This window comes from Scyliorhinus canicula, chromosome 19 (assembly GCF_902713615.1).
Source record: "Scyliorhinus canicula chromosome 19, sScyCan1.1, whole genome shotgun sequence".
Lineage (NCBI taxonomy): Eukaryota > Metazoa > Chordata > Chondrichthyes > Carcharhiniformes > Scyliorhinidae > Scyliorhinus > Scyliorhinus canicula.
The window spans coordinates 60,409,916-60,436,895 of NC_052164.1; the positions used below are offsets into that span (position 1 = coordinate 60,409,916).

A 26,980-nucleotide genomic window follows, 5' to 3' on the forward strand; every position below is an offset into this window, starting at 1 on the left:
TGATAACAGTCGCACTACAGCAGCACTATCACTCCCTGAGGATGTCAGCCTAAAACCCACAGGAAATGTGTTACCCGCAGCTGATCATGTCAGGAAGACAGAAAGCAGCCAGTGTCAGAGTTGGTGAGACCAGGGCCCTGGCACAGCGAGATGTGTTAGTATATTCAGCGTAGACCGAATGGTCACGTGATGATGGGAGCGTGGAAGTTATCCCCTGGAGCGTGGGTGGATCTCAAGTACCTGCAAAACTAGTGAACAAAATACTCTTCATTATAAGACATTGTTTGTGATTCAGGAGCCTGACACATCTACATTCAGATTGCCTTCTCTTCCTGTTCAGCTCTTTCAACCACAGTGAGATTGATATGGTGTTGCTTTGTACCAATCAGCCAGCGCCCATCCAGACAATTCCCACTCCCACTTAAACAGAAAACCACTTGTCACAGAAAGTAGATGATTTAGCATTTGTTAAAAGTTAACCTTAGATTAATTAATGACAGGAAAATGGTGGTACAGAATCCAAGGGCAGAATTTAATCCAGGCTTTGGGGATATTTCCCAATGGCTGAAGAGCCCCTCAAATCCTCGCGTTACCACCTTTTGGCAAGGCCTTGCATATTAAGTGACAGTCAGTCACCAAAAGTGGCAAGTGGCTGGCTTTCCCTGGGATAAATTGTGTTCAGCAGTTTTATCACTGACTTTCCCTCCATCATAAACTCAGGAGTGGGGAGTGAGCACCATTTGCAGCTCCTCAGATACTGGAGCAGTCACCCGATTACCACCTGACCACCCAGCATCTTCCCATCCAGGCCATCCAGAACCTTAGTTAGGCCACGCTTGGAGTATAGTGTTCCATTCTGTTCACCACAATACCAGAAGGATGTGGAGGCTTTAGAGAGGGTGCAGAAGAGATTTACCAGGATGTTGCCTGGTATGGAGGGCATTAGTTATGAGGAGAGGTTGAATAAACTTGGTTTGTTCTCACTGGAACGAAGGAGGTTGAGGGGCGACCTGATAGAGTTCTACAAAATTATGAGGGGCATAAACAGAGTGGATAGTCAGAGACTTTTACCCAGGGTGGAGGGGGGGTCAATCACTAGGGGGCATAGGTTTAATGTGCGAGGGGAAAGGTTCAGAGAAAATGTTTTTACACAGAGGGTAGTGGGTGCCTGGAACTCACTGCCGGAGGAGGTGGTGGAAGCAGGGACGATAGTGACGTTCAATGGGAATCTTGACAAATACATGAATAGGATGGGAATAGAGGAATACGGACCCCGGAAGTGTAGAAGATTTTAGTTTAGACGGGCAACATGGTCGGCGCAGGCTTGTAGGTCCGAAGGGCCTGTTCCTGTGCTGTACTTTTGCTTTGTTCTTTGTTCATCCACCCCCCCCCCCCCCCCCCCCCCCCTGCCCCCAACCAACCTGACACCTGACCCACTTACCATCCACACTTACCTTCTCCCCGGCTTCGCAAAGCCGTGGGATTTTTAAACATAGCTGGCCAACAGATAGTGCCATAAAAAGGGGGTGTAGCTTCATTTCCCTCGATATCCTGCGCTGCATTTGGAAACTCCCGGAGCTGCTGTGCTGAATATTTGTCACCAGGCCTCAGATTCATGGCTGGGTGAGAAATGTGCAACTCCAGACTAAGGTAAGTAGAAAAGGAGCAACATGGCAATCTGATGGTGATTGCCGCTCCAGAGCAGCTCATTATCATTGATACTGATTACAAGGGAATTCCTTTCCTGTTAGGCTGGACAATTTTCTGCCCACTTGCGGAATAACCACAAACTACATCAGTTGCTCACCTTAGCATTTAAAGATGTTCTTAAGACGTGGGACGGAATTCTCCTGCTTTTGGGATTCTCTGTTTCTGCCAGCAGCGCAACCGGCGATTTGGAGCGTCTTCAATAGGAAATCCCATTGACAGCGGCAGGAACAGATCCCACCGCCAGCAAACGGCATGCTGCCGAGAAGCATTCAGCTGGGGCACCGGAGAATCCAGTACAAGATTTTGATTGTTTAAGCCTGACATCATAGCAAAGTATGAGAAAAGCAAGATAAAGTGAGTGTGAGAAATGATGAGGCATAAACTTAGAGAATTCAGTGCTGGTCAGAAGGACATGGTAAAAGGTTGCTGAGGTGATAAAGAGAATCTTGTGCTTGCAATTGTTAGAAAGAGACTAGTTCAATTCGCATATTTAATGACAATTTGACAAAAGAATCCATTAGTATAATGTTGATCATTTTCTTGAAAGACGAAATCTGACAAAGGGAGAGTATGAAAAACCTCCTGTAGTCCAAATTCCTCCAACAGTCGAAAGTAGAAGTAAAAAAAATGAAGTTTTTTTCAATATCACAGAACGCTCCAGTGGAATAAAGTGAATCGGGTTAATTGATTAAAAGAAATCAACCAATTTGTTAACGTGTGTTTGAGTCTCTGGAATGAGCCTTGAACCTTTGATCTGCTGATCCAACAACAAGAGTACAACCACTGAGCCTCTGTTGACACCAAGCTGCACATCACTCACCGAATAACAACATCGTATTCGTTGATTGTTTGCCCGATGGAACTGTTCCTCAGGGTGTTCCCGTTGCCAACAATAACGCATCGTTTACACTTCAACCTGACAAGACAAACATTTATATTGAACCAGGAACAGTAAATATTGCGACTGAACATTACAAAGTGCCGCTCATGACAAATTCAAAGCTATTTAACTGGCCAATTACCTCCATGTAGTATGTTATGGTCAATAGTTTGTGGCAGGTAAATAATTATACAGGACTTGAGATAGATTCCAACAGAGCATGCTAACTATTTAAATCAATTATTCTCTCTGTGCTTGTAACCTGGTTTGTAAGTCTATATTCTTCAAATCAATCCAAGTTCTCTGTTTTGGAGCAATGCACATTAGCCACGAGCCTCTTGTGACTAAATGGGAATTCAGATATGGCTAATTACATTTTTAATTACTAAATTAAAATGAGTAGCAGACACCATCAATGGGCATATGATCACAAACAACAATTGCTGTTTTGATTTTGCGTGCAATTTACTACCCAGGTTATTAGTCACTGATCATCTGCTACAAATATAACAGCCAATTTATATGACAAAGTCATTCCTGTTTATTCTCTCACTTCCCTTTTCTTTAATTTGGTCATTCTTATTTTTTCTCAATGGATGATTAATGGACATATACCTTTAAGGCAAGTGGATTTTCACAGTAACTTAATTGTGTTGTTAATGTAAGCCTACTTGTGACAATTGTCATGTGAGAGTACGTTTAAGAAATGGGTGTTTAAGAAATGTACCTTAAAGAAATGGGTGTTTATCAGTGATGTCAGAGTGTGGGTGGAGCTGGGCTGTCTGTCAGTTTTTTTACTTTTGTTTTAGGCTGTTTGCTGCAGGGTGTGTTTTAGTTTCGTTTCCAGAGCTGGATAGCTGCAGTCACAGTGAGAAGGTGTATGAGTCTCTCTCTCTGTAATACAAAGACTGTAAATCGATCCTTTGGTGATTTAAAACTAATAACTGCTCTCAGTAGTGACTTTAACCTGATGTGCTTCTGTTTTAAAGATCTTTTTTTAAAAGTCTTCTGGATGTTAAAAGAACAGCTTAAGGATTACTTAGTGTTGTATTCTTTGGGGGTTGTATTTGAATTAATACTTGCTAAGATGTTCACTGTATGTTTTAAAAAGATTAACTTGAGTTCATAGAATAAACATTGTTTTGCTTTAAAAAATATCTTTCCATTTCTGCTGTACCACACCTGAAGAGTGGGTCGTGTGCTCCCTATATCACAATCGATTAAAAGTTGTGGTTCAGATGAACTCCATGATACACTTTGGGGTTCTCTAAACCCTGGCCCATAACACAATAATAAAGATTATAAACAAAGATTATTATTAAAAAGCAGCAAATGTCAGAAGTTACAGGAGAGAATATTCTGTTTGTCTCTGTTGGTTTAAACAGGAGCTCCAGGCTCGTTGGCATCAGAGAGAGAGAGAGTGATGGGATGGGTCTCAGCTTGATTGAGTGGTTGGTCGCCAATGAATTGGTCCAAAAGACCAACTCTGCCTGGTAACAGGTGGTGATTGGATCCTATCCCAGTGGAATTAATTTTAGAGCCCCAAGAAGCTTCTTGTTTAAATATTATTTTTTCCAATTAAGGGGAAATTTAGCATGGCCAATCCACTTTCCCTGCACATCTTTGTGTTGTGGGGATGAGACCCACGCAGACACAGGGAGAATGTGAAAACCCCACAAGGACAGTGACCCACGGGCCAGGATCGAACCCGGGCCCTGGGTGCTGTGTCCCAAAGAGTTTCAGTTGATCCTGGCATCACAGGGACAAGGTCCTGCTACTCCCTCTCTGCCGTGTTCTCTCCAGAAATGCTGTATCCCTGGGGCGGCAGAGAACCTGAATGAATCAATCCACAGGAAAACCATTACAAGCTGCATCCAAAGACCAAAACCTGCTATCTCTCTCTGGAAAAGTTGTGGGTGCCATATTTCTGAAACTACAGAGGTCTGAAGAATCTGCAACAAAGACTTTGAACTGACAGGAAAGTGATTAAAGTGTTAAAAAAAAACACCATCTGAAACAAAGACTCTTTTTTTCCTTTCAGTTATGATTTTTTCCCCTCTTTCTTCCCCTCTGTGTTTGTCTGTCTTGTGTATGGGGCGGGGGAGGGGGAAAGTTAAAGTGGGGAGAATGTGCAAACTCCACATGGACAGTAACCCAGGATTCGAACCTGGGTCCTCAGCACCACAGTCCCAGTGCTAACCACTGCGCCACATGCTACCCTTGTCTAGATTTCTCATGAATGTATTCCAGTGCAGGACTGAGGGAGCACCACATTGAGGGAATGTTGCATTGAGAGATGGGCAGCATTGAGAGAGTGTTGAATTTTTGGCAGGGAATATTGAGGGAATTGAGTCTGGGTGGACGGTGCAGCACTGAGGGAGTGCTGCATTACCCGAGGTGAAGACTGAAGGAGTATTACGTTGTTGAATGGTCAGTAATGAGGGAGTACCGCATTCATCAGTGGGTCAGTATTTTGAAAGTATTACACTGTCGGAGAGGTGATACTGAGGTAGCGCCCATTCAATGTGGAGTACCAAAGTCATACTGAACTGACAAGAAGGATGGTACGAAGGGAGTGCTGAGTTGTGGAAGGGTAAGGGCTGAAGCAGCACTGTGTAGTCAGTATGGGAGAATGCTGCAGTTGGATGGTTATAGCTGAGGGAGAATTGCATTATCCGGGAGTCAGTAGAGAGGAAGCACTACACTGTAGGAGGGTCAGTGTTCAGGGAGCAAAGGGACACTGTTGTACCGTCAATTCACTATGAGACCGTGTGAACGAGTGAATATATGGCTTTATTATCCAGGACAAATGAGTGCCACCCACAGGTGGCTGGTCTATATATCGTCCCGGTGAGGGCGGAGCCAGAGGCGGAGCCCACCGGGGTTCCAGTACAAAGTCATAGGTCACAGCACTATACAGACATCATACTTAGGTGAATACATTCACCACATTCACCCCCTGTTAAAAAAATCAAGTCCAGCGGGGGCAACGTGGGGTCGACAAATATTCAATCTGTCCAGAGGCTGGATCATTCTTTTAGACCTCCTCAGTTCTGGCAATATGGCGGGCATGGTTGTTGCAGGTGGAAACTTCGGGGGCGTGTTGTCTGGAGCTTGTGCTTCAGTCTGGCGTGTCGGAGCCGGTTGAGGGGTGGGGGTAGGCAGGGGGGTGGTGGGAAGCAGCAGTGCAGGCTCGGGACAGTACAGGAGACCCAGGGAGGCGTAAGGGGCACTGGGGGTGGTGGTAGGCTGCAGGGAGGGGGGCGCGTTGGTGGGGAACCAGCTGGCGCCAGGTCCCGTAAGGAGACAGTATCCTGCCGTCCATCCTGGTGTGTGACGTACGCATACTGGGGGTTGGCGTGCAGCAGCTGGACCCTCTCGACCAGGGGATCGGTCTTATGGCTCCTTTTATGCTTCTGGAGAAGGACAGGTCCCGGCGTTGTCAGCCAGGATGGAAGCGAGACCTAGGGAATGGACTTCCTACGGAAGACAAACAAACGGTCGTGAGGGGTCTCGTTCATGGCTGTGCAAAGGAATGATCTAATGGAGTGGAGGGCGTCGGGGAGGACCTTCTGCCAGCGGGGGATCGGGAGACTTCTAGACCGGAGGACAAGAAGGACGGTCTTCCATACCGTCACGTTCTCCCTCTACACTTGCCCATTTCCCTGCGGGTTATAGCTCGTAGTCCTGCTTGAGGCGATGCCCTTGCTGAGCAGGTACTGACGCAGCTCATCACTCATGAACGATGTGCCCCAGTCCCTGTGGACGTAGGCAGGGAAACCGAACAGTGTGAAGATGCTGTGCATTTATCACAGTGGCTGAGGTCATGTTGGGGCAGGGGACAGCGAAGGGTAAGCGGGAGTACTCATCAACGACGGTTAGGAAGTATACATTACGGTTGATGGAGGGGAGTGGCCCTTTGAAGTCAATACTGAGGTGCTCAAAGGGCCGGGAGGCCTTTACCAGGTGGGACTTGTCTGGCCGGTAGAAGTACAGCTTGCACTCCGCGCAGACTTGGCAGTCTCTGGTCATGGCCTTGACCTTATCAGTGGAGTAGGGCAGATTGTGGGCCTTAATAAAGTGGGTAAGCCGGGTGACCTCCGGGTTACAGAGGTCATCATGGATAGCCCGAAGTTGACTACCTTGCACGCTGGCGCATGTCCCGCGGGACAAGGAATCTGGGGGCTCATTGAGCTTCCCAGGACGATACTTGATATCGTAATTGTTGGTGGAGAGTTCGATTCGCCACCTCAAGGTTTTGTTATTCTTAATTTTGCCCCGTTGTACGTTGTCAAACATAAAGGCTACCGACCGTTGGTCGGTGACGAGGTTGAACCTCCTACCGGCTAGGTAGTGCCTCCAGTGCCGCACGGCTTCCACTATGGTTTGTGCTTCCTTCTCGACCGAGGAGTGTCGGATTTCGGACAAGTGGAGGGTTCTAGAGAAAAAGGCTACCGGCCTGCCCTCCTGGTTGAGGGTGGTGGCCAGTGCAACGTCTGATGCATCACTCTCTAACTGGAAGGGGACGGACTCGTCCACCGCATGCATTGCGGCCTTAGTGATGTAGGTCTTGATGCGGCTGAAGGCCGAGGGGGCCTCAGCAGTCAAGCGAAATGTGGTGGTTTTGATAAGTGAGCGGGCTTTGTCCACATAGTTGGGGGCCCACTGGGCATAGTCGGAGAACAGCCCCAGGCATCGTTTGAGGGCCTTGAGATTGTGGGGAGGGGGAAGTTCCGTGAGAGGGCGCATACGGTCGGGGTTGGGCCCTAGGACCCCGTTCTCCATGACGTAGCTGAGGATGGCCAGTTGGGCAGTGCGGAAAACACACTTCTCTTTGTTATGTGTGAGGTTGAGGGATTGGGCGGCCTGGAGGAACCTCTGGAGGTTGGCGTCATGGTCCTGCTGATCATGGCCGCAGATGGTAACATTGTCCAAGTACTGGTATGTAGCCCGCATCCCGTACTGGTACACCATTCGAAATGAAATGAAATGAAATGAAATTCGCTTACTGTCACAAGTAGGCTTCAGATGAAGTTACTGTGACAAGCCCCTTGTCGCCACTATTCCATAGTGGAAGCCGTGTGGCACTGGAGGCACTACCTAGCCGGTAGGAGCTTCACCCTCGTCACTGACCAACGGTCGGTAGCCTTTATGTTTGACAACTGTTCGGGGAGGCTGGTACGGGAATTGAACAGTGCTGCTGGCCTGCTTTTGTCTGCTTTCAAAGCCAGCAATTTAGCCCTGAGCTAAACCAGCCTTTTGGTCCATCATTCTCTGAAAAACCGAGACACCGTTAGTGACGCCGAAAGGGACCCTGAGGAAGTGGAAAAGCCGGCCGGCTGCTTCGAAGGCAGTGTAGTGGCGCTCTTCCGGGCGGATCGGGAGCTGGTGGTAGGCCGACTTCAGATCGACCGTTGAGAACACCCGGTACTGTGCGATCTGGTTGACCATTTCCGCTATGCGGGGGAGGGGGTATGCATCCAGTCGCGTGAACCGGTTAATGGTCTGGATGTAGTCCACAACCATCCGATTCTTTTCCCCGGTCCGGACGACCACCACTTGTGACCTCCAGGGACTGTTACTGGCCTCGATGATCCCTTCCTTCAAGAGTCGCTGAACTTCCGACTTGATAAAAATCTGTCTTGGAATTGTACCGCCTGCTCCTGGTGGCGACAGGCTTACAGTCGGGAGTGAGGTTCACAAAGAGTGAAGGGGGAGGACCTTGAGGGTCGCGAGGCTGCTTACCGTGAGGCGGGGTAAGGGTCTGCCAAACTGTAGGATCAGGCTTCGGTGACTGCATTGGAAGTCTAATCCAAGCAGTAGGGGGGCACAGAGGTGAGGGAGGACATACAGCTTAAAACGAGCGTACTCGGCGCCCTGCATCGCGAGGTTAGCGATACGGTACCCCCGGATCTGGACCGAATGGGATCCGGAGGCAAGGGAGATTGTTTGGGATGCGGGGTTTATGTGAAGGGTGCAGTGCCTTACTGGGTCAGGGTGAACAAAGCTCTCCGTGCTCCCGGGGTCTCGTGCCCGTTGACACGGACGACCATCATGGGATTTTTCAGGTGCTTTGGCTACCACTGGTCGAGGGTGACTGCGCCCAGCTGCGGGTAGCCTCTGTGGTCGGCGTTATCACAAAATGGTGGCCCCTATGAGTCGCACATATTGGACTGTGTCGAAGGTGGTGACCAAGATGGCCGCCCCCATTGGTCGCACATGTCGGCAGGTGCCGGAGCTGGCGGCCAAGATGGCGGCCGCCATGAGTCGCACGTGTCGGACTGGGTCGAAGATGGCGACCAAGATGGCCGCCCCCATTGGTCGAACGTGTCGGCCGGTGCCGGAGCCGGAGGCCAAAATGGTTGCCCCCATGAGTCGCACGTTCCGGCGGCCAAGTTGGCGGCCCCCACGAGTCGCACGTGGCTGATGACGCTCCCTGCTGGCACGCAGCCACATTGCGAGGTCTGCGGGCTTGTGAGTCCATGGGTTGGGCCTGGTGAGTTTTCGACTTCTGGGCTTTAGGTCGGCCCAGGCAGACTCTGGCGAAGTGTCCCTTTTTGGAACAGTCATTGCACGTTGCTGTGCTGGCTGGGCAACGCTGCCGGGGGTGTTGACCCTGGCCGCAGTAGTAGCACTGCGGTTCCCCGGTCTGGACGGGCAGCCGCGTGGCACAGGCCTGTGGCGTAGTCGGGGCCGTGACAATGGTGTCCACGAGGGGTTCGCCGGGCCCGCGGGGAACGTACTGAGGCTCTGGTAGGCCACCCCTAACGAGGTGGCTAGTTTTACCATGTCACGCAGGTCAGTGGTCCCATTTTCCAGCAGGCGCTGCCTGATATAGTTTGATTGGACCCCAGCCACGTCGGTGTCCCGGATCTGTAGCTTCATGTGCTCCTCCGCCGTCACATCCCGATAGTTGCAGTTCCTTGCGAGTAGGGTCAGGTTTTCAAGGTACTCGTCCAGAGATTCCCCGGCGCGTTGACGGCGAGTAGTGAGGAGGTGTCGCGCGAACACCCCGTTTGCGGGTTTCACAAAATGTGTTTTGAGGGTCGCGACCGCCACCTCGTACGTGGCAGCTTTCTCTATCATCATGGAGATTTGATGGCTCACCGTGCGTGGAGGAGTCACAGCTTGAGGATTTCAGAGGGAGGCGTTGTGGAGGAGTCGAGGTAGGGTTAGAAATAGCGCAGCCAATGTTCGAAGATCTTTGGCTTCTGTTGCTCGCGCGTCGAGCTCGAGTTTATCTGGCTTGAGAGCGGCTTCCATGGTGCTGTCGCTGGATAATAAATTGTTATACCGTCAATTCACTGTGAGACCGTGAGAATGAGTGAACGAGTGAGCCGGTCCTCAATACCGTTGCCCCGCAAGGCTGCGTACTTAGCCCCCTACTCTACTCCCTGTACATACACGAGTGCGTGGCAAAACTTGGTTCCAACTCCATCTACAAATTTGCTGATGATACAACCATAGTGGGCCGGATCTCGAATAACGACGAGTCAGAATACAGGAGGGAGATAGAGAACCTGGTGGAGTGGTGTAACGACAACAATCTCTCCCTCAATGCCAGCAAAACTAAAGAGCTGGTCATTGAATTCAGGAAGCAAAGTACTGTACACACCCCTGTCAGCATCAACGGGGCCGAGGTGGAGATGGTTAGCAGTTTCAAATTCCTAGGGGGGCACATCACCAAAAATCTGTCCTAGTCCACTCATGTCGACGCTATCACCAAGAAAGCACAACAGCACCTATACTTCCCCAGGAAACTAAGGAAATTCAGCATGTCCATATTAACGCTTACCAACTTTTACAGATGCACCATAGAAAGCATCCTATCGGGCTGCATCACAGCCTGGTATGGCAACTGCTCGGCCCAGGACCACAAGGAACTTCAGAGAGTCGTGAATACCGCCCAGTCCATCATACAAACCTGCCTCCCATCTGTGGTGAATGTGATTCACACTATATATAGTTGCCAATATCACTCCATGTATATATGTTCGTTATCTACCCATTGTAAGTGCAGTTGCACTATCCGATCACCAGGGGGAGTCGCTCGGGGAGTACGCAAGAGTTTGTACTGGGCTTCTCCCTTGGCTCCGCCCAGGACTCCTCCCCCGGGACCGATGTATAAAGATCAGTGCCTTAGAGCCAGCCTGCCATTTCACCTGAAGTTCAATGACGAATAGGCTGGCTCCATTGGAAGTGTATTAAAGCCTCTGTTCAGATCCAACTACACGTGTTCGCTGAATTGATGGTTCCATCACCATCCATGGACTCCATCTACACCTCCCGCTGCCTGGGGAAAGCGGGCAGCATAATCAAGGATCCCTCCCACCCGGCTAACTCACTTTTCCAACTTCTTCCATCGGGCAGGAGATACAGAAGTCTGAGAACACGCACGAACAGACTCAAAAACAGCTTCATCCCCACTGTCACCAGACTCCTAAATGACCCTCTTATTGACTGACCTCATTAACACTACACCCTGTATTCTTCATCCAATGCCAATGCTTATGTAGTTATATTGTACATCTTGTGTTGCCCTATTATGTATTTTCTTGTATTTTCTTGAATTTTGTTTAATTCTCTTTTCTTCCCATGTACTGAATGATCTGTTGGGCTGCTTGCAGAAAAATACTTTTCACTGTACCTCGGTACACGTGACAATAAACAAATCCAATCCAATCCCATCCAATCCAACATTAGGCTTTGTTATTCAGGAACTTGCCTGCCAGTGTCGGCTGTACACAGCGCCGGCCCTAGGGTTGCTGGCGCCCCGGGCAAGCTGAACTTCGGCGCCCTTCGTGGGGGGGGGCGGGGCCGGCGGGGGGCGGGCCGGCAGGGGGGGGGGTGGGCGGGGCCGGCGGGGGGGGCGGTGCCGGGGGCGGGGCGGAGGGGGGGCCGAGGGGGGGGGGCGGGGGCGGATGGGGCCCGAGGGGGGTGCGGAGGGGGGGGGGGCCCCAGGGGAGGGGGGGGCGGAGGGGGCACAAGGGGGGGGGGGCGGAGGGGGCCCGAGGGGGGGGGCGGAGTGACCACCGGCGAGCCTGGATCCATCTGCCATGTTTGTGCGGGGCAGCCTGAGGGAGGGCGGTCACCGCGCATGCGCTGGTTGGCACCGGCCCAACTGCGCATGCGCGGGACCCGCTCTCCTTGATGGCGCCCCCTAGCACATGGCACCCTGGGCGACTGCCCGGGTTGCCGGTACCTTGAGCCAGCCCTGGCTGTACAAATGAGTGGCACCCACAGGTGGCCGGTCTATATGGCGGAGCCCACCGGGGTTCCAGTAGAAGGTCATAGGTCACAGCACTATACAGACAGCGTACTTAGGTGAATACATTCACCACAGACAGTAAAGGGGCAATGCTGGAGTGGCAGTACTGGACTGCAGAAGGGTCAGTACAGAGCAAGCGCAGCACTCTTGGATCTGTCCTTAACATGGAATATTAAACTATGGTAGCATCCCGGGAAAAGCAGGAGGATTTTCTCAGCCAATATTACATTCTCAACCAACATCATTAATAAAACAGGTTAACAACTGTCTACTATGTTGTGGGTTTTGGAAGGTTGTTGAACTCTAATTGGCTGTCGTGGTTCCAATATTGCAACAGTGACTATACTTTGAAAGCACTTAATTAGCTGTAAAGTGTTTGTGGTGCCCTAAGGCTGCGAAAGGCATTATAAAAATGTGAATTGTTTATTTTTGTTTCTATCCATCAAAGTGTTTTTCAATCATTCTCATTCCTGTAGGTACGCACACAAACAATCATGGAGACTAGCTTGTCAGGTTAGTGTGGTTCGTGCATGTACACATCGGTGTGTCTCAGTGAGCTGTAGTAAGCTTGAATGAAAGATATCCAGTGTTAAGCTCAGCGTATCCGATGTTCATCCAATGGTCTGTCTGTGGTGGAAACTTGATGCCTAAACTTATTCATTAATAGGATGAAGCAGAGGTGGAATCTGCCGAATGTCCATTGCAAACAATTCCTGACCATCCAATGGAAAAAAACAATGAACAATGGGGTCATTGTAAACTTGAACCATTTTTATCAGAGAATTTCCCACTTTCTAATTGTTTAAGAGCAGCAGTTGGAGCACCCGTTCATTCTCCGGAAGCCTGGAAATGATTGCTGTGGATACCAGTGGAGCGAATGCTCGATGCATTGGTGGATGTTACTCTGTCAGTTGAATGGAGGTATTAGTAACTTGAAAACAATCACCAGTTAAAGCTTGGAAACCAACAACATTCTGCATTTATGTAGCACTTTTAACATAGCAAATCATCACCATCCATTTCACAGGAGTGTGATCAGATAAAAAACATTGACACCAATCTGAAGAATCAGACATTAGGACAGGCTGCCAGAAGTCTGGTCAGAGTTAAGATTTAAAGAATGTCTTAAGTGGAGCAAGTGAGGGGTGGGGGAGGGAAGAGGCTTAGCGAGTGAATCCCAGATCTTAGGGCCGAGGCAGCTTTTAACACAAAGCCTTCAATGGTGGGGAAAGGAAGTGGGGAAAGGGAGCAGCTTGGAGGATCACAGAGATTCTGGAAGGTTCTAGGGCTGTTTTTTTCTCTGATATTAAAGGCCAATACTCTGCACGGTGCTCAGTGTCAAACAGGTGGTGGGGAAGGATGGGCATTGTCAATACGCATTTTGAAACTGGTGATGTGATCTTGGATGATGCAATTAACTCCTGCCAGAGTCAACTTGCATAAACAAAAAATTGGAGCCGAACATTGAACAGTCGTAACGAACAATATGGAAGCTCCATTGTTAAAGTGGGTCAATTCACCTGAGAGTTTGCCAATTGATATGCCCCGAAAGATCAGTGTTTCAGTGCTTGAATAAAGGATTAGAACAGGAGCAAGGTGAAGGGTGACAAACTGACAAATAAAGCCCGAGCACAAGGTTTGAATTAATCCTGTTGTGAATCTATGTGGGAGATGGCAATTGGATATTTGACCCAGTAGTCACATCTACTGTATTGATTGTGGAGACCTTGTCCACAGGTGGGGCTGGTAGGGGAAGGGACATTGAATCAGGTGGGAAGGTGGTGACCCCGCTAACATCCCACCTCCATCCAATTAAGTCCAGAGAGAGAGGCCTCATGAACATCTGCACAAATGCTAAGTTCCTGACATGGGAAGGAGTCTACTCCTAGGAGAAGGAATGAAACAAGTGCCATTTGGCTGTGGCCCGATACATGCCCTGCCCATTGTTTAGCTAAATGGAATTGAGATTAATGGGGATGATTATTGGTTGGAGAGCACAACAGGAGGCCAATGTGATGCCACTCATTTTGCCCTACCCCCAATGTAAATTTATATTCTAATGTCCGTTCTGGGTCTAATTAAATAGATGGGAAATTAAGCAAAGTCTGTTGTAAGTGCATAAAGCTCCTCACCAAATAGTAATATGTATTTGTTTTTTATTCCCATAGCGAGCAAAATAATCCCGAGACTTTATTTCAGGAAAAGAAGGATCCACGTGGAATTTGAATAAATCAAAAAGAACTGGCATGGGCTGGTGTTGTCCCATCCCTTATTGGACATTCTAGAATGAGGGGACATCGTTTTCAGCGAAGGGGTGGCAGATTTCAAACAGAAATTAGGAGGAATTACTTCACTCAAATCCTCATGAATCCGTGAGATTCTCTACTCCAGATTTCAGTGGACACCGAAGCAGTAAACAAATTTAAGGAGGAGTTAGAGATGGTTTTAATTAGTAGCGGGATGAGGGATTAAAAGGAGGGGGCAGGAAGGTGGAGATGCGCCCTAGATGGGATCAGCCATGATCTTGTTGAATGGAGAAACAAACTCAATGGGCTGAATGGCCTACCCCTGGTTCTTATGTTATTATACTCTTGAGGCACATCTGTCCAGTTTTGGACCCTTTGAACTTATACATGGATTCAGAAATGGCCTGAAGCTTAATTCCTAGCTGACTGGTTTTGTTTGTGTGAAGTGATTGAAATTTAAACAGCGCTGTTTGGCCGGTTCAATTTCTATTGGACTGACAACTCCTTTTATGAATTTGCAGGGCCAGATATTCAAAATAACTCTGAATGGGAGGTTCAATATTTAGTAGGGTTCTGTTGACTCAGAAAAATGTGCAAATTTCATCGAGTCACAGCAGTCGGTAATTACAAATAAGCCACTGATATTTAATATCCTAATATCCTAATATCCCCAAATGAAAGGAGAAGTGCTCAGTTTTCCTCAGAATTGCTTCCATTCCAGGGTGGCATGTGGTGCAGTGGATAGCACTAGTTCTTCGGCGCTGAGGACCTGGGTTCGAATCCCAGCCCTGGGTCACTATCCGTGTGGAGTTTGCACATTCTCCCCATATCTGCGTGGGTTTCACCCGCACCACCCAAAGATATTTAGGTTAGGTGGATTGGCCACGCTAAATTGCCCCTTAATTGGAAAAAAAAGAATCGCTTCCATTCCATGGCTCCGATCCTGTTCAAAGTTTGTCAGAAATTGTAATTGTGTGGTTAAAAAGAGACTAAAAGGTCAAGTGAATAATCGGATAGAATTGGACAGCCAAGAGTAACGCTGAAGAAGTTCCTACACATTTAAAACTGATTTGAAAAGGACTACTTTCATCCTTGTGAGGTATTTATTATTTTGTATGTCCAGTGAGTTAGCTGGAAGATTGCCTGATATAATAAATACATTGACTGCCTCTGATTGGCTTGTTCAACTTTAGTGCAATTAATTCGATAGATTGTTTTGAACTTGGGTAGAAGAAAAAAAGTTACATTTAAACAGCATCTTTCTGATTGTCAGGTGATCCCAAACCATTTGACAGCTAATGTAGTTTTCAACTATAGCCACTGTTGTGATGTAGGAAACACAGCAGCTAAGTTGTGCACAGTAAGATCCCTTAAAGAACCATGTGATGAATGGCTGGATGACTCATTTTTAATGATGCTTGTTTAGCAATAAATCCTGACCTTGGACACCACAAAAAAAAGACTCCCTGACTGGTGCTCCATCGCTCCAGATAATTAAAGCAATTACCAGCTAGGGTTCACTGTTCAGCTGCTGGGTACATTACCCAAAGCTTAGTCAGATCATAACTTTTCTAAGTAAGTAAATTGTTGAGTTGAGACAGAGGAGGATTCATTGTCCAGGTTATGTCCCTCCAACACGCAACATGAATGCATAGGACAATATCTGACATGAACAGTAATGACCCTATTACACAATCCGCCTAATTTACTGTCCCTGAGTGCTGTGTAAAGGTACTTGAATCACCACACACAATCTGTTCATTGACATGTTCTACTCTGCATTGGGAGCTCAAAAGTAATAAAAGACATTCAGAACCTGAAAAGTTGGATCCCAGAGTTTACCTGTCTATCACACCTGGCATGTGGGACTGTGTTCGGACCAATATCTTTTTGACAATCAGTTCTGGAAGATAAAGAAAATGTTTACCCTTAGACAATCAATGTTTTAGAGTGCATGTAACTCCCCCTCTAACTGATCCTTCCTATCCTGTTTGTTTTACACAAACTGCTATTTACACCTAAGTTATGAAAGCGTCCATCACGTTTCAGGTGTGATACATGAGTCAACACTCTCGGGAAACCACACCACAGGCACCACATTTCAAGATTTGAGCAGGTTTTCAAAAATTAAGTACAAAATTTGCTGTTTCTATTCTGACTTGGAGCCATTTTATCTGCAAACTTCATGTGAGGGGTTATGACCTCACCCCACATATTTTTCCGATAAAACACATAGAGCTATGCTGATTGCCCTGGTGGGCTGAACCGATCAAATTCATCTGCATTTCATAACCTAGGCTTACTAAGGAGTTTGATCATTTGCTAATATAAAGGTTCCACAATCTTCTTTTCAATCCTTAATGGTTGAGGCATTTAATAATTTCTGGAACCCAGGTGAGTGATACAAACGACAATATGGAAAGGTGGGAATCAAAAGCCATGAGCTTTTAGTTTTTGGAAGTAGTAATATAGCTGTGCTGAACTTCAAAGTTCAAGTTTGCCTTTTTAATTATCTGACTAGCAGCCTTATCCGACAAGGAGTTCGAGCCCAGGGTGGATATCTGGCCCCATCTGCTAGAAACACGTCTGTACCATTGCCTGCAGGATTGATTCACCTCTGCATGTCTATCTCACCGTATTATGCCAACATCACCAGGAAACTGAATTATACAGCATCGATTTTGAGCCTGCCAACTTCCACAAAGGAACATCTGATTGGGCTTTGACTGGAATTCCCCCACAAACCTCACTCCCGCTCCCCATGACATATTTTCCCATAGTGGAGGTGGGTCGCCAATGAGATCTTACGATCCCGCATGCGTCAGTGGCAATTTGTATGGCTCGCCTGTCCTGATGCTGGGATGCTTGTAGGGTTGACTTTTGCAGTACCGGAAGGGCCTGCTGGCAGGAAGAGTCTTTGATTCTGGATTCTGGAACATGCGTGGAACGATATTTCTTTTCTCTGTGCTCTCTGCCCATTAAATCTTTCTTATCTCTATCCATCTTTTACTGTATGATTTCAAACGAAGCAATGTTGCAACGTTCATCTTGCGTTCTGAGTGTTTGGAAATAAATTAACCCTTTTGATGTTCATCCTAGCTCAGGTTTGCTACGTTGTTATTAATAGAAAATGGGATCACACCAATCCAGTGGGTTTGGGAAACGCCAACTCGACAACATGTTAGTATTAACGTCAGTGCAAAATCAAGGATAAAAGGATTTTCGGCTCATGCGCAATTCTCCGCCCAATCGCATTTCACAATTCCGGTGTAGCTGGACGGAGAATCCCGCCCATTCTGTTTTTCTATTCTTACAACCAAAGTGATTAACCTCACACTTACTCACATTGAGCTACAACTGCTACCTTGTTGCCCACTCTCTTATTCTTTCTATGTACCTTTTCAGTTTCTTTTTGCCCTTCTCACAGCTTCCTTTTCCACTTAACTTTGTGACTTCAGTAAAAGTAAACACATTATGCTCAGTCTCTTCCTGCAAATCAACTATGTTTGGATTGTAAATAGCTGAGTTCCCAGCACTCATTCTTGCAGCTCTTCACTGGTCACAGCCTGCGAATTGGAATATGTCCCAATTACACCCCCCCCCCCCTCACCCCACCCACCCCCACCCGCCCGCCCCGCCCCACCGTCTCTTCCTGTCCAGTAATTAATCCTCCATTCATGGTAACATATTTCCGTCAATGTGATGAACCCTTTTATTGTGCATTTAGCTTTTATGAGGTACTTATGGACTGCCATTTGGGAATCCGAGTAGACTCTGGGCGCGATTCTCCGCCCCACACGCTGGGTGGGAGAATCGCGGGAGGGCCGGGAGAATCACGCCACGCCACCCTGGCACCCCACGTGATTCTCCCACCCCCCCAAAAATGGCGTCGCATTTTTCGACAGGCCGCTTGGAGAATTGCCGCTCGCCGTTTCTCACGGCGACCGCCGATTCTCCGGCCTGGATGGGCCGAGCGGCTTGCCGAACCCGACCGGTTCACGCCGGCGCCAACCACACCTGGTCGCTGCTGGCGTGAACAGCACGCGACAGGTGAGTGTGGGGCCTGTGGGGGGCAGAGGGAGAATCGAGCACCACGGGCGTGCTCAGCAGATGTCTGATGCACTCTTTTCCCTCCGCCGCCCCGCAAGGTCAAGCCGCCATGTCTTGCAGGGCAGCAGAGGGGAAGATGGCAACCGCGCGGGTTGGAGCCAGCCAACCTGCGCATGCGCGGCTGATGTCACTTTGGAGCCGCCGGCCGCATCATTCCCGGCGCGGCGCTTTGACGCAAACGTCAAGGCCGGGCGCTCGGAATTCATGCGCCACCGCTCCTAGTCCCCCCGGGGGGGGGGGGGGGGGGGGGGGGGGAGAGAATAGGGGGCGAGGAATAGCCTCCGATGCCGGAGTGAAACACTCCGGGTTTCACTCCGGCATCGGCACTTAGCCTCCCGTTGGGAGAATCGCGCCATCTATCTCATTTATCTACCTGACTAGTTCCATCCTCAGAAGTGATGCACTTGGGCAGTACGAACATGGCAAGGGAATACATGATCAATGACAGGACCCTGGGAAGTACCACGCATCAAATAGACCTTGGTATGCATGTATACCGGTCTCTTAAGGTAGCAGAGCAGGTGAATAACGTGGTGAAGAAGACATATGGTATACTTGTCTTTATTAGCCAAGGCATAGAGTTTAAGAGCAGGGAGATTATGCTGGAACTGTATAAAACATTGGTTAAATCACAGCTGGAGTATTGTATGCAGTTCTGGAATCCACATTACAGGAAGGATGTGATAGCATTGGAAAGGGAGCAGAGGAGATTTGCCAGCGTGGTGCCTGGGCTGGAGTGTTTTAGTTATGAAGAGAGATTTGATAGACTGGGATTGGTTTCCTTGGAGCAGAGGAGATTGAGGGGAGACATGATTGAGGTGTACAAAATTATGAGGGGCCTAGATAGAGTGGACAGTTTGAAACTTTCCCCTTGGTGGAGAGATCAATAATCAGGGGGCACAGATTTAAGGTAAGCGGCAGGAGGTTTAAAGGGGATGTGAGGAAAAACCTTTTCACCCAGAAGGTGGTGGGAGTCTGGAACTCTCTGCCTGAAAGGGTGGTGGACAGAGACCCTCATAACATTTAAGAAATATTTCGATTTGCACTTAGGATCATAGAGCATATAAGGCTATGAGTCAGTGCTGGAAAATGAGATTCAAATAGTTTAGGTGGTTGTTTTTGACCGACACAGATCCGATGGGCCGAAGGAACTTTTCTGTGCTATAGATCTCTATGACTCAAATAAATTTGGCAAACTCTATTTCCCTTTTATAAGACGCTATTGACCTGGTCTGATCATATTATCATTTTCTAAGTGAATTATTTCAATATCCTAATAATAGTTTCCAGTATTTTCCTGACAACTGAAGTCAGGCTAACTGGTCTTTCGTTCCCTATGTTCTCCCTCCTTCCTTTCTTCCAATCACTAGGACAGTTCGAGACGCCAGAGAATTTTGGAATATCATTGCCAGTACATCCATTATCATTGCAGCTTCCTTTTTTAGAACACTAAAACATAACCCATCAGGTTGCTGGAATTTGGTGGCTTTTAGTCGACAACATTTCTCCAGTACCTTTCTCTGCTGATATTACTTGCCTGAAACTGGAGAGTTTTAGTGCTGTGCACTCTCTGACATTCGTAATATTAGTACTGTACTCTCTGAACTCCAGAGTGTTAGTGCTGTGCATTCTCTGAACGCTGGGATGATAGTGCCGAGCTTTTTCTGACATCAGTAGTGTTGGTGCAGTGTGTTCTCAGATCTCGGGAGTGCATTACTGAACTCATTAGTGTTATCTGTTCTTTGTAATCAGTAGTGTTTACCTTGGGCTATAACCCCCGATCAGATTGCTCTGAGCTATTTACCTTGCATTCGGAGCCCTGCATTCTCGAAGGGGTGTTGAATTTTGTCATGGGTTGGTTTTATTTCTGTATTTACACCGACACCTTTTCTTGTGTCAGCATGACTCGTGATTGGGAGGGGGAAGGCGAGTGAGGTGAGTACTGAGGAGCCTCAAAATTTTTTCTCACCTTGATCCAACAGAGGGCTGCAGAGCGGAGCCGCTGATCGGCTGTTGCAGGAAAATTTGCATCAGTGCCTTGTGGCCACGATATCCAGGAGCTGTACCTGAGCAAGACACCCTCTGTGTTCAAGTGAAGGCAAGCATCCAGCAGAGCGGAGCCGCTGATTGGCTGTTGCAGGGAAGATTTGCATCAGTGCCTTGTGGTTACTGTATCCAGAAGGTGTCCCTGAGCAAGACACCCTCCATTTTCAAGTGAAGGCAAGCATCCAGCAGAGAGCAGCAGAGCGGAGCAGCTGATTGGCTGTTGCGGGGAAAATTTGCATCAGTGCAGGCGGTCACTGTATCCAGAAGGTGGTTTGTGGAGGAGCTGTTGTCAAGTGACAGCAAGTAAGTGATTGGCTGGTGACTGGTAAGTAGTTTTTCTTTTCCCTGAGGTGTGTTGATACGGTAAGGTTTATCTATTTCTATGTTTTTTTATCGTGTGATTGGTAACAATCTTTCTTTTTTCTCCCTGTCTCATTGATCTATTATTTGATATTATAGTTGGACTAAGTTAAGCTCAAGATTAAAAATGGCAGGGGATCTCAGACCCGTGTTATGCTCCTCTTGTTCAATGTGGGAGCTGATGTCCCTGGTTCCTTCACGTACGGGAAGTATATTTAGCTGCAGCTCTTGTTAGACTGCATGACGGCTCTGGACCTGCACATCCGCAATGCTGAGGAGGTCATGGATAGCATGTTGAGCGAATTGGTCACACCACAGATAAGGATTGCTGAGGGAGAATGGGAATGGGTGATCAAAAGGCAGAGAAAAAGCAGGAAGGCAGTGCAGGTGTCCCCTGCGGTCATCTCCCTCCAAAACAGGTATACCATTTTGATACTGTTGAGGGAGATTGCTCACCGTGGGAAGGCAGCAGTAGCCAGGTTCATGGCATCGTGGCTGGCTCTGCTGTACAGAAGGGCGGGAAAAAGAGTGGAAGGGCTATAGTCATAGGGGATTCAATTGTAAGGGGAGTAGATAGATAGTTCTGTGGTCGAAAATGAGAATCCCGAATGGTGTGTTGCCTCTCAGGTGCACGGGTCAAGGATGTCTCAGATCGGCTGCAGAACATTCTGAAGGGGGAGCGTGAACAGCCAGTTGTCGTGGTGCATATAGGCACCAATGATATAGGTAAAAAATGGGATGATGTCCTACAAGCAGAATTTTGGGAGTTAGGAGAAAAGTTTAAAAAGTCGGACCTCAGAGGTAGTAATCTCAGGATTGCTACCAGTGCCATGTATTAGTCAGAGTAGAAATGAAAGAATAGGTAGTATGAATGTGTGGCTTGAGAGATGGTGCAGGAGGGAGGGGTTCCGATTTTTGGGACATTAGGACCGGTTGTGGGGGAGGTGGGACTACTACAAATTGGACAGTCCACACCTGCGCCGGACTGGAACCAATGTCCTTGGGGGTGCTTTTGCGAATGCTGTTGGGGAGGGTTTAAACTAATGTGGCAGGCGGGTGGGAACCAAATGAGGAGGTGAGTGGACAGTAATGAGGTAGTAACTAAAGCCTGTAAGGAACTAGATTATGAAGTCAGTGTGACTAAGGGGAAGAGTAGGCAGGGAGCAGATGATGAACGCAAAGGGACTGGTGGTCTGAGGTACATTTGTTTTAATGCAAGAAGTGTAGTAGGTAAGGCAGATGAACTTAGGGCTTGGATTAGTATCTGGGAGTATGATGTTATTGCTATTACTGAGACTTGGTTGAGGAAAGGGCATGATTGGCAACTAAGTATCCCAGGATATTGATGGTTCAAGCAGGATAGAGAGGGAGGTAAAAGGGGTGGAGGAGTTGCATTACTAATCAGAGAGGATATCACAGCTGTGCTGAAGGAGGGCACTATGGAGGACTCAAGCAGTGAGGCAATATGGGCAGAGCTCAGAAATAGGAAGGGTGCGGTAATCAATGTTGGGGCTGTACTACAGACCTCCAAACAGCGAGCGTGAGATAGAGGTACAAATATGTAAACATATTATGGAAAGATGTAGGAGCAACAGGGTGGTGGTGATAGGAAATTTTAATTTTCCCAACATTGACTGGATACACTTAATGTCAGAGGTCTAGATGGAGCAGAATTTGTAAGGAGCATCCAGGAGGGTTTTCTAGAGCAGTATGTAAATAGTCCAACTCGGGAAGGGGCCATACTGGACCTGGTGTTGGGGAATGAGCCCGGCCAGGTGGCTGAAGTTTCAGTCGGGGATTACTTTGGGAATAGTGATCACAATTCCGTAAGTTTTAGAATACTCATGGACGAAGACGAGAGTGGTCCTAAAGGAAGAGTGCTAAATTGGGGGAAGGCCAACTCTACCACAATTCGGCAGGAGATGGGGAATGTGGTTTGGGATCAGCTGTTTGAAGGTAAATCCACATTTGATATGTGGGAGGCTTTTAAAGAGAGGTTAATTAGAGTGCAGGACAGAGATGTCCCTGTGAAAATGAGGGATAGAAATGGCAAAATTAGGGAGCCATGGATGACGGGTGAAATTGTGAGACTAGCTAAGAGGAAAAAGAAAGCATACGTAAGGTCCAGGCGACTGAAGACAGACAAAGCTTTGGAAGAATATCGGGAATGTAGGACCAATCTGAAACAAGGAATCAAGAGGGCTAAAAGGGGTCATGAAATATCTTTAGCAAACAGGGTTAAGGAAAATCCCAAAGCCTTTTATTCATATATAAGGAGCAAGAGGGTAACTAGAGAAAGGGTTGACCCACTCAAGGACAAAGGAGGAAAGTTATGCATGGAGTCAGAGAAAATGGGTGAGATTCTTAACGAGTACGTTGCATTGGTATTCACCGAGGAGAGGGACATGATGGATGTTGAGGTTAGGGATAGATGTTTGATTACTCTCGGTCAAGTCGGCATAAGGAGGGAGGATGTGTTGGGTATTCTAAAAGGCATTAAGGTGGACAAGTTCCCAGGTCCAGATGGGATCTATTCCAGGTTACTGAGGGAAGTGAGAGTGGAAATAGCTGGGGCCTTAACAGATATCTTTGCAGCATCCTTGAACACCGGTGAGGTACCGGAGGACTGGAGAATTGCTCATGTTGTCCCCTTGTTTAAGAAGGGTAGCAGGGATAATCCAGGTAATTATAGACCAGTGAGCCTGACGTCAGTGGTAGGGAAGCTGCTGGAGAAGATACTGGGGGATAGGATCTATTCCCATTTAGATGAAAATGGCCTTATCAGTGATAGGCAACATGGTTTTGTGCAGGGAAGGTCATGTCTTACCAACTTAATAGAATTCTTTGAGGAAGTGACAAAGTTAATTGATCAGGGAAGGGTTGTAGATGCCATATACATGGACTTCAGGAAGGCATTTGATAAGGTTCCCCATGGTAGACTGATGGAGAAAGTGAAGTCTTATGGGGCCAGGGTGTGCTAGCTAGATGGATAAAGAACTGGCTGGGCAACAGGAGATAGTGTAGTAGTGGAAGGGAGTTTCTCATAATGGAGAACTGTGACGAGTGGTGTTCCACAGGAATCTGTGCTGGGACCATAATATACATAAATGATCTGGAGGAAGGTATAAGTGGTCTGATTAGCAAGTTTGCAGATGACACTAAGATTGGTGGAGTAGCAGATAGTGAAGGGGACTGTCAAAGAATACAGCAGAATATAGATAGATTGGAGAGTTGGGCGAAAAATAGCAGATGGAGTTCAATCCGGGCAAATGCGAGGTTATGCATTTTGGAAGATCCAATTCAAGAGCGAACTGTACGGTAAATGAAAAAGCCCTGGGGAAAATTGATGCACAGAGAGATCTGGGTATTCAGATCCATTGTACCCTGAAGGTGGCTGCCCAGGTCAATAGAGTGGTCAAGAAGGCATACGGCATGCTTTCCTTCATCGGCAGGGTTATTGAGTACAAGAGTTGGCAGGTCATGTTACATGTATAAGACTTTGGTTCGGCCACATTTGGAATACTGCGTACAGTTCTGGTTGCCACATTACCAAAAGAATGTGGATGCTTTGGAGAAGGTGCAGAGGAGGTTCACCAGGATGTTGCATGGTATGGAGGGTGCTTGAGAAAGGACATACTGGCACTGGAGGGTGTGCAGAGGAGATTCACTAGGTTAATCCCAGAGCTGAAGGGGTTGGATTATGAGGAGAGGTTGAGTAGACTGGGACTGTACTCGTTGGAATTTAGAAGGATGCGGGGGGGATCTTATAGAAACATATAAGATTATGAAGGGAATAGATAGGATAGATGCGGGCAGGTTGTTTCCACTGGTGGGTGAAAGCAGAACTAGGGGACATAGCCTCAAAATAAGGGGAAGTAGATTTAGGACTGAGTTTAGGAGGAACTTCTTCACCCAAAGGGTTGTGAATCTATGGAATTCCTTGCCCAGTGAAGCAGTTGAGGCTCCTTCATTAAATGTTTTTAAGGTAAAGATCGATAGTTTTTTGAAGAATAAAGGGATTAAGGGTTTTGGTGTTCGGGCCGGAAAGTGGAGCTGAGTCCACAAAAGATCAGCCATGATCTCATTGAATGGCGGAGCAGGCTCGAGGGGCCAGATGGCTAACTCCTGCTCCTAGTTCTTATGTTCTTATATTTATGTGCTAGCTATGAAGAGATGTTGAGTAGATTAGGATTATTTTCATTGGAAAGACGGAGGTTGAGGGGGGACCTCATTGAGGTCTACAAAATCATGAGAGGTATAGACAGGGTGAATAGCAAGAAGCTTTTTCCCAGAGTTGGCGACTCAATTACTAGGGGTCACGAGTTCAAGGTGCGAGGGGAAAAGTTTAAGGGAGATATGCGTGGAAAGTTCTTTATGCAGAGTGTGGTGGGTGCCTGGAATGCATTGCCGGCGGAGGTGGTAGAGGCGGGCATGATAGCATCATTTAAGATGTATCTAGACAGATACATGAATGGGCAAGGAGCAGTGGAATACAGATCCTTAGAAAATAGGTGACAGTTTTAGCTCGAGGATCTGGATCGGCGCAGGCTTGGAGGGCTGAAGGGCCAGTTCCTGTCCTGTAATTTTTCTTTGTTCATTTTCAGAACAAAACTCAGTTTTTAGCAAGAATGTTCTGGAATGTCCTGCTAGGCCGACAAAAAGCACAACAGGTTTTTCTGGTGTTAGCTGTACCCGACACATATCAGCTTACACTTTCTCATAGCTGCATAGTCACCCAAATTCTCTGTTTATCAAACTGTCAGTTTAACCCTCCCTTTACTTATAATTATTGATCTCTCACCAGAATACCGTTTCATAAATGTCAACCTCGCGCTTCAATACTGCACTCCCTGTAACTGTAGACAGGACATTTTAATTATGGTGATATCACATACAGTCAAGCTCAGTCAAATAATACATTTTTCTGGCAAGAATCAGTTTGATGGCAGTCAGATTTCTTACCCCAAGGGGTTCTGACGTCAAATGCACAACCTGTGCCACCTGCCCCACCCATGATCAGCGAATTCAAACTTTGAACCAAACCAGAGGTGATCTGATTTTGAAATGAGACCCTCAAAGCTTTCAGGTCAAAATGAGGCCATTCAGCTCATCATATCTCTCCTGTTTTCTTTCAAAAGCAAAAACGAATCCCACTTTCGCGTCATCTCACTTGAGTCCAGCATCCTCATCTATTTTGAGTATTTTCATGTTTTCCTTTAAAAGATGAAAGAGTTTCTGCTGCATCGTCCCTTTGGCAAGCGGTCCAATGCCTGTGCGGTGAAACATCTCTGTGCCTGACTTCTCTGATGGACAAATTGATGACTAGCGCCCCCATCCCAAGCCCCTCGCCCCTGGATTTCCATCCCTGTTCATCTTATCAAAACCCTGCAGATGGGGTCAATCCTTTTAATTTCCTTTTGTTCCCATTTATTTTATTTTATTACTTTTGGTCCGTGGATCCATAATCGGAATGTACCTTCAAGCGGGGGGCTCAAGCTGAAGCAACCTGCTAGTCAGGCCAATGTGTTCCAAGTTTTGTATTTTGGAGAGGAACAACAGACTCGCCCCGTCAGGTGAATCTTAAGAACCAGCTTTTGAGGAAGTTAGTTCGATTGGCTGGATGGCTGGCAACCTGTGGATTGGCCAGGGACAGTGTTCTACCTGACAACAGTCAGTGATTGGTTCCTGCATGATGCTTCTGAGAGGGTTGGTCAAAAGTGATTGGACCTTGAATGAAGAATGAACATGCTCTCTTGATGATGAAATGAAGCACTGTTTTATTATTTTAAAACTAGTGAGTTCTTGGTATATCTTTATTACAAATTTGAAATGATCTTGAATCTACTGGGGCTGGTTTAGCACACTGGGCTAAATCGCTGGCTTTTAAAGCAGACCAAGGCAGGCCAACAGCATGGTTCAATTCCCGTACCAACCTCCCTGAACAGGTGCCGGAATGTGGCGACTAGGGCCTTTTCACAGTAACTTCATTGAAGTCTACTCGTGACAATAAGCGATTTTCATTTTTCATTTCATTTCATTTCTACAGAGAGCCTTGCCAGAGAAAACCAGCTCAAGCCTGGAAGGAAGTAGAATCGAAACAAAATCTTGAACACCTGAAAGACTTTTAGCAAGAAACCATCCCAGTGCATCAGAGATCCTTTATCCCTTTTATTTTATTATTAGTTCCATCCCACTTTCCCTCTTCCTTCTATGTCGTGTGTGTGTGTGTGCAGAGTGGCTGAGTTGAAAAGCTGGGGGGATTGGGAAAGGGGTATAAGGAATGTAGTCTGATGTAGTCAGTTACATTTTTGTCAGTAATTATACATTACTATTAAATTATAAAAGGTCATTTGTACTAAA

The 26,980-nt window shown here is 47.3% G+C and overlaps 1 protein-coding gene across 4 annotated transcripts in view; it reads right to left on the reverse strand.

Annotated features, from left to right (window-relative positions):
* Positions 1-26,980, reverse strand: part of LOC119954558 (CMP-N-acetylneuraminate-beta-galactosamide-alpha-2,3-sialyltransferase 4-like) — a 131,759-nt gene that overhangs the window by 44,400 nt on the left and 60,379 nt on the right. For all 4 annotated transcript variants that reach the window (XM_038779894.1, XM_038779893.1, XM_038779895.1 and 1 more), the window contains exons 7-8: positions 15,947-16,007; positions 2,531-2,626 (exon numbers count right to left, since the gene is read on the reverse strand). In XM_038779894.1, the coding sequence (XP_038635822.1) occupies positions 2,531-2,626; positions 15,947-16,007 (157 nt within the window). The remainder of the gene's footprint in view (positions 1-2,530; positions 2,627-15,946; positions 16,008-26,980) is intronic.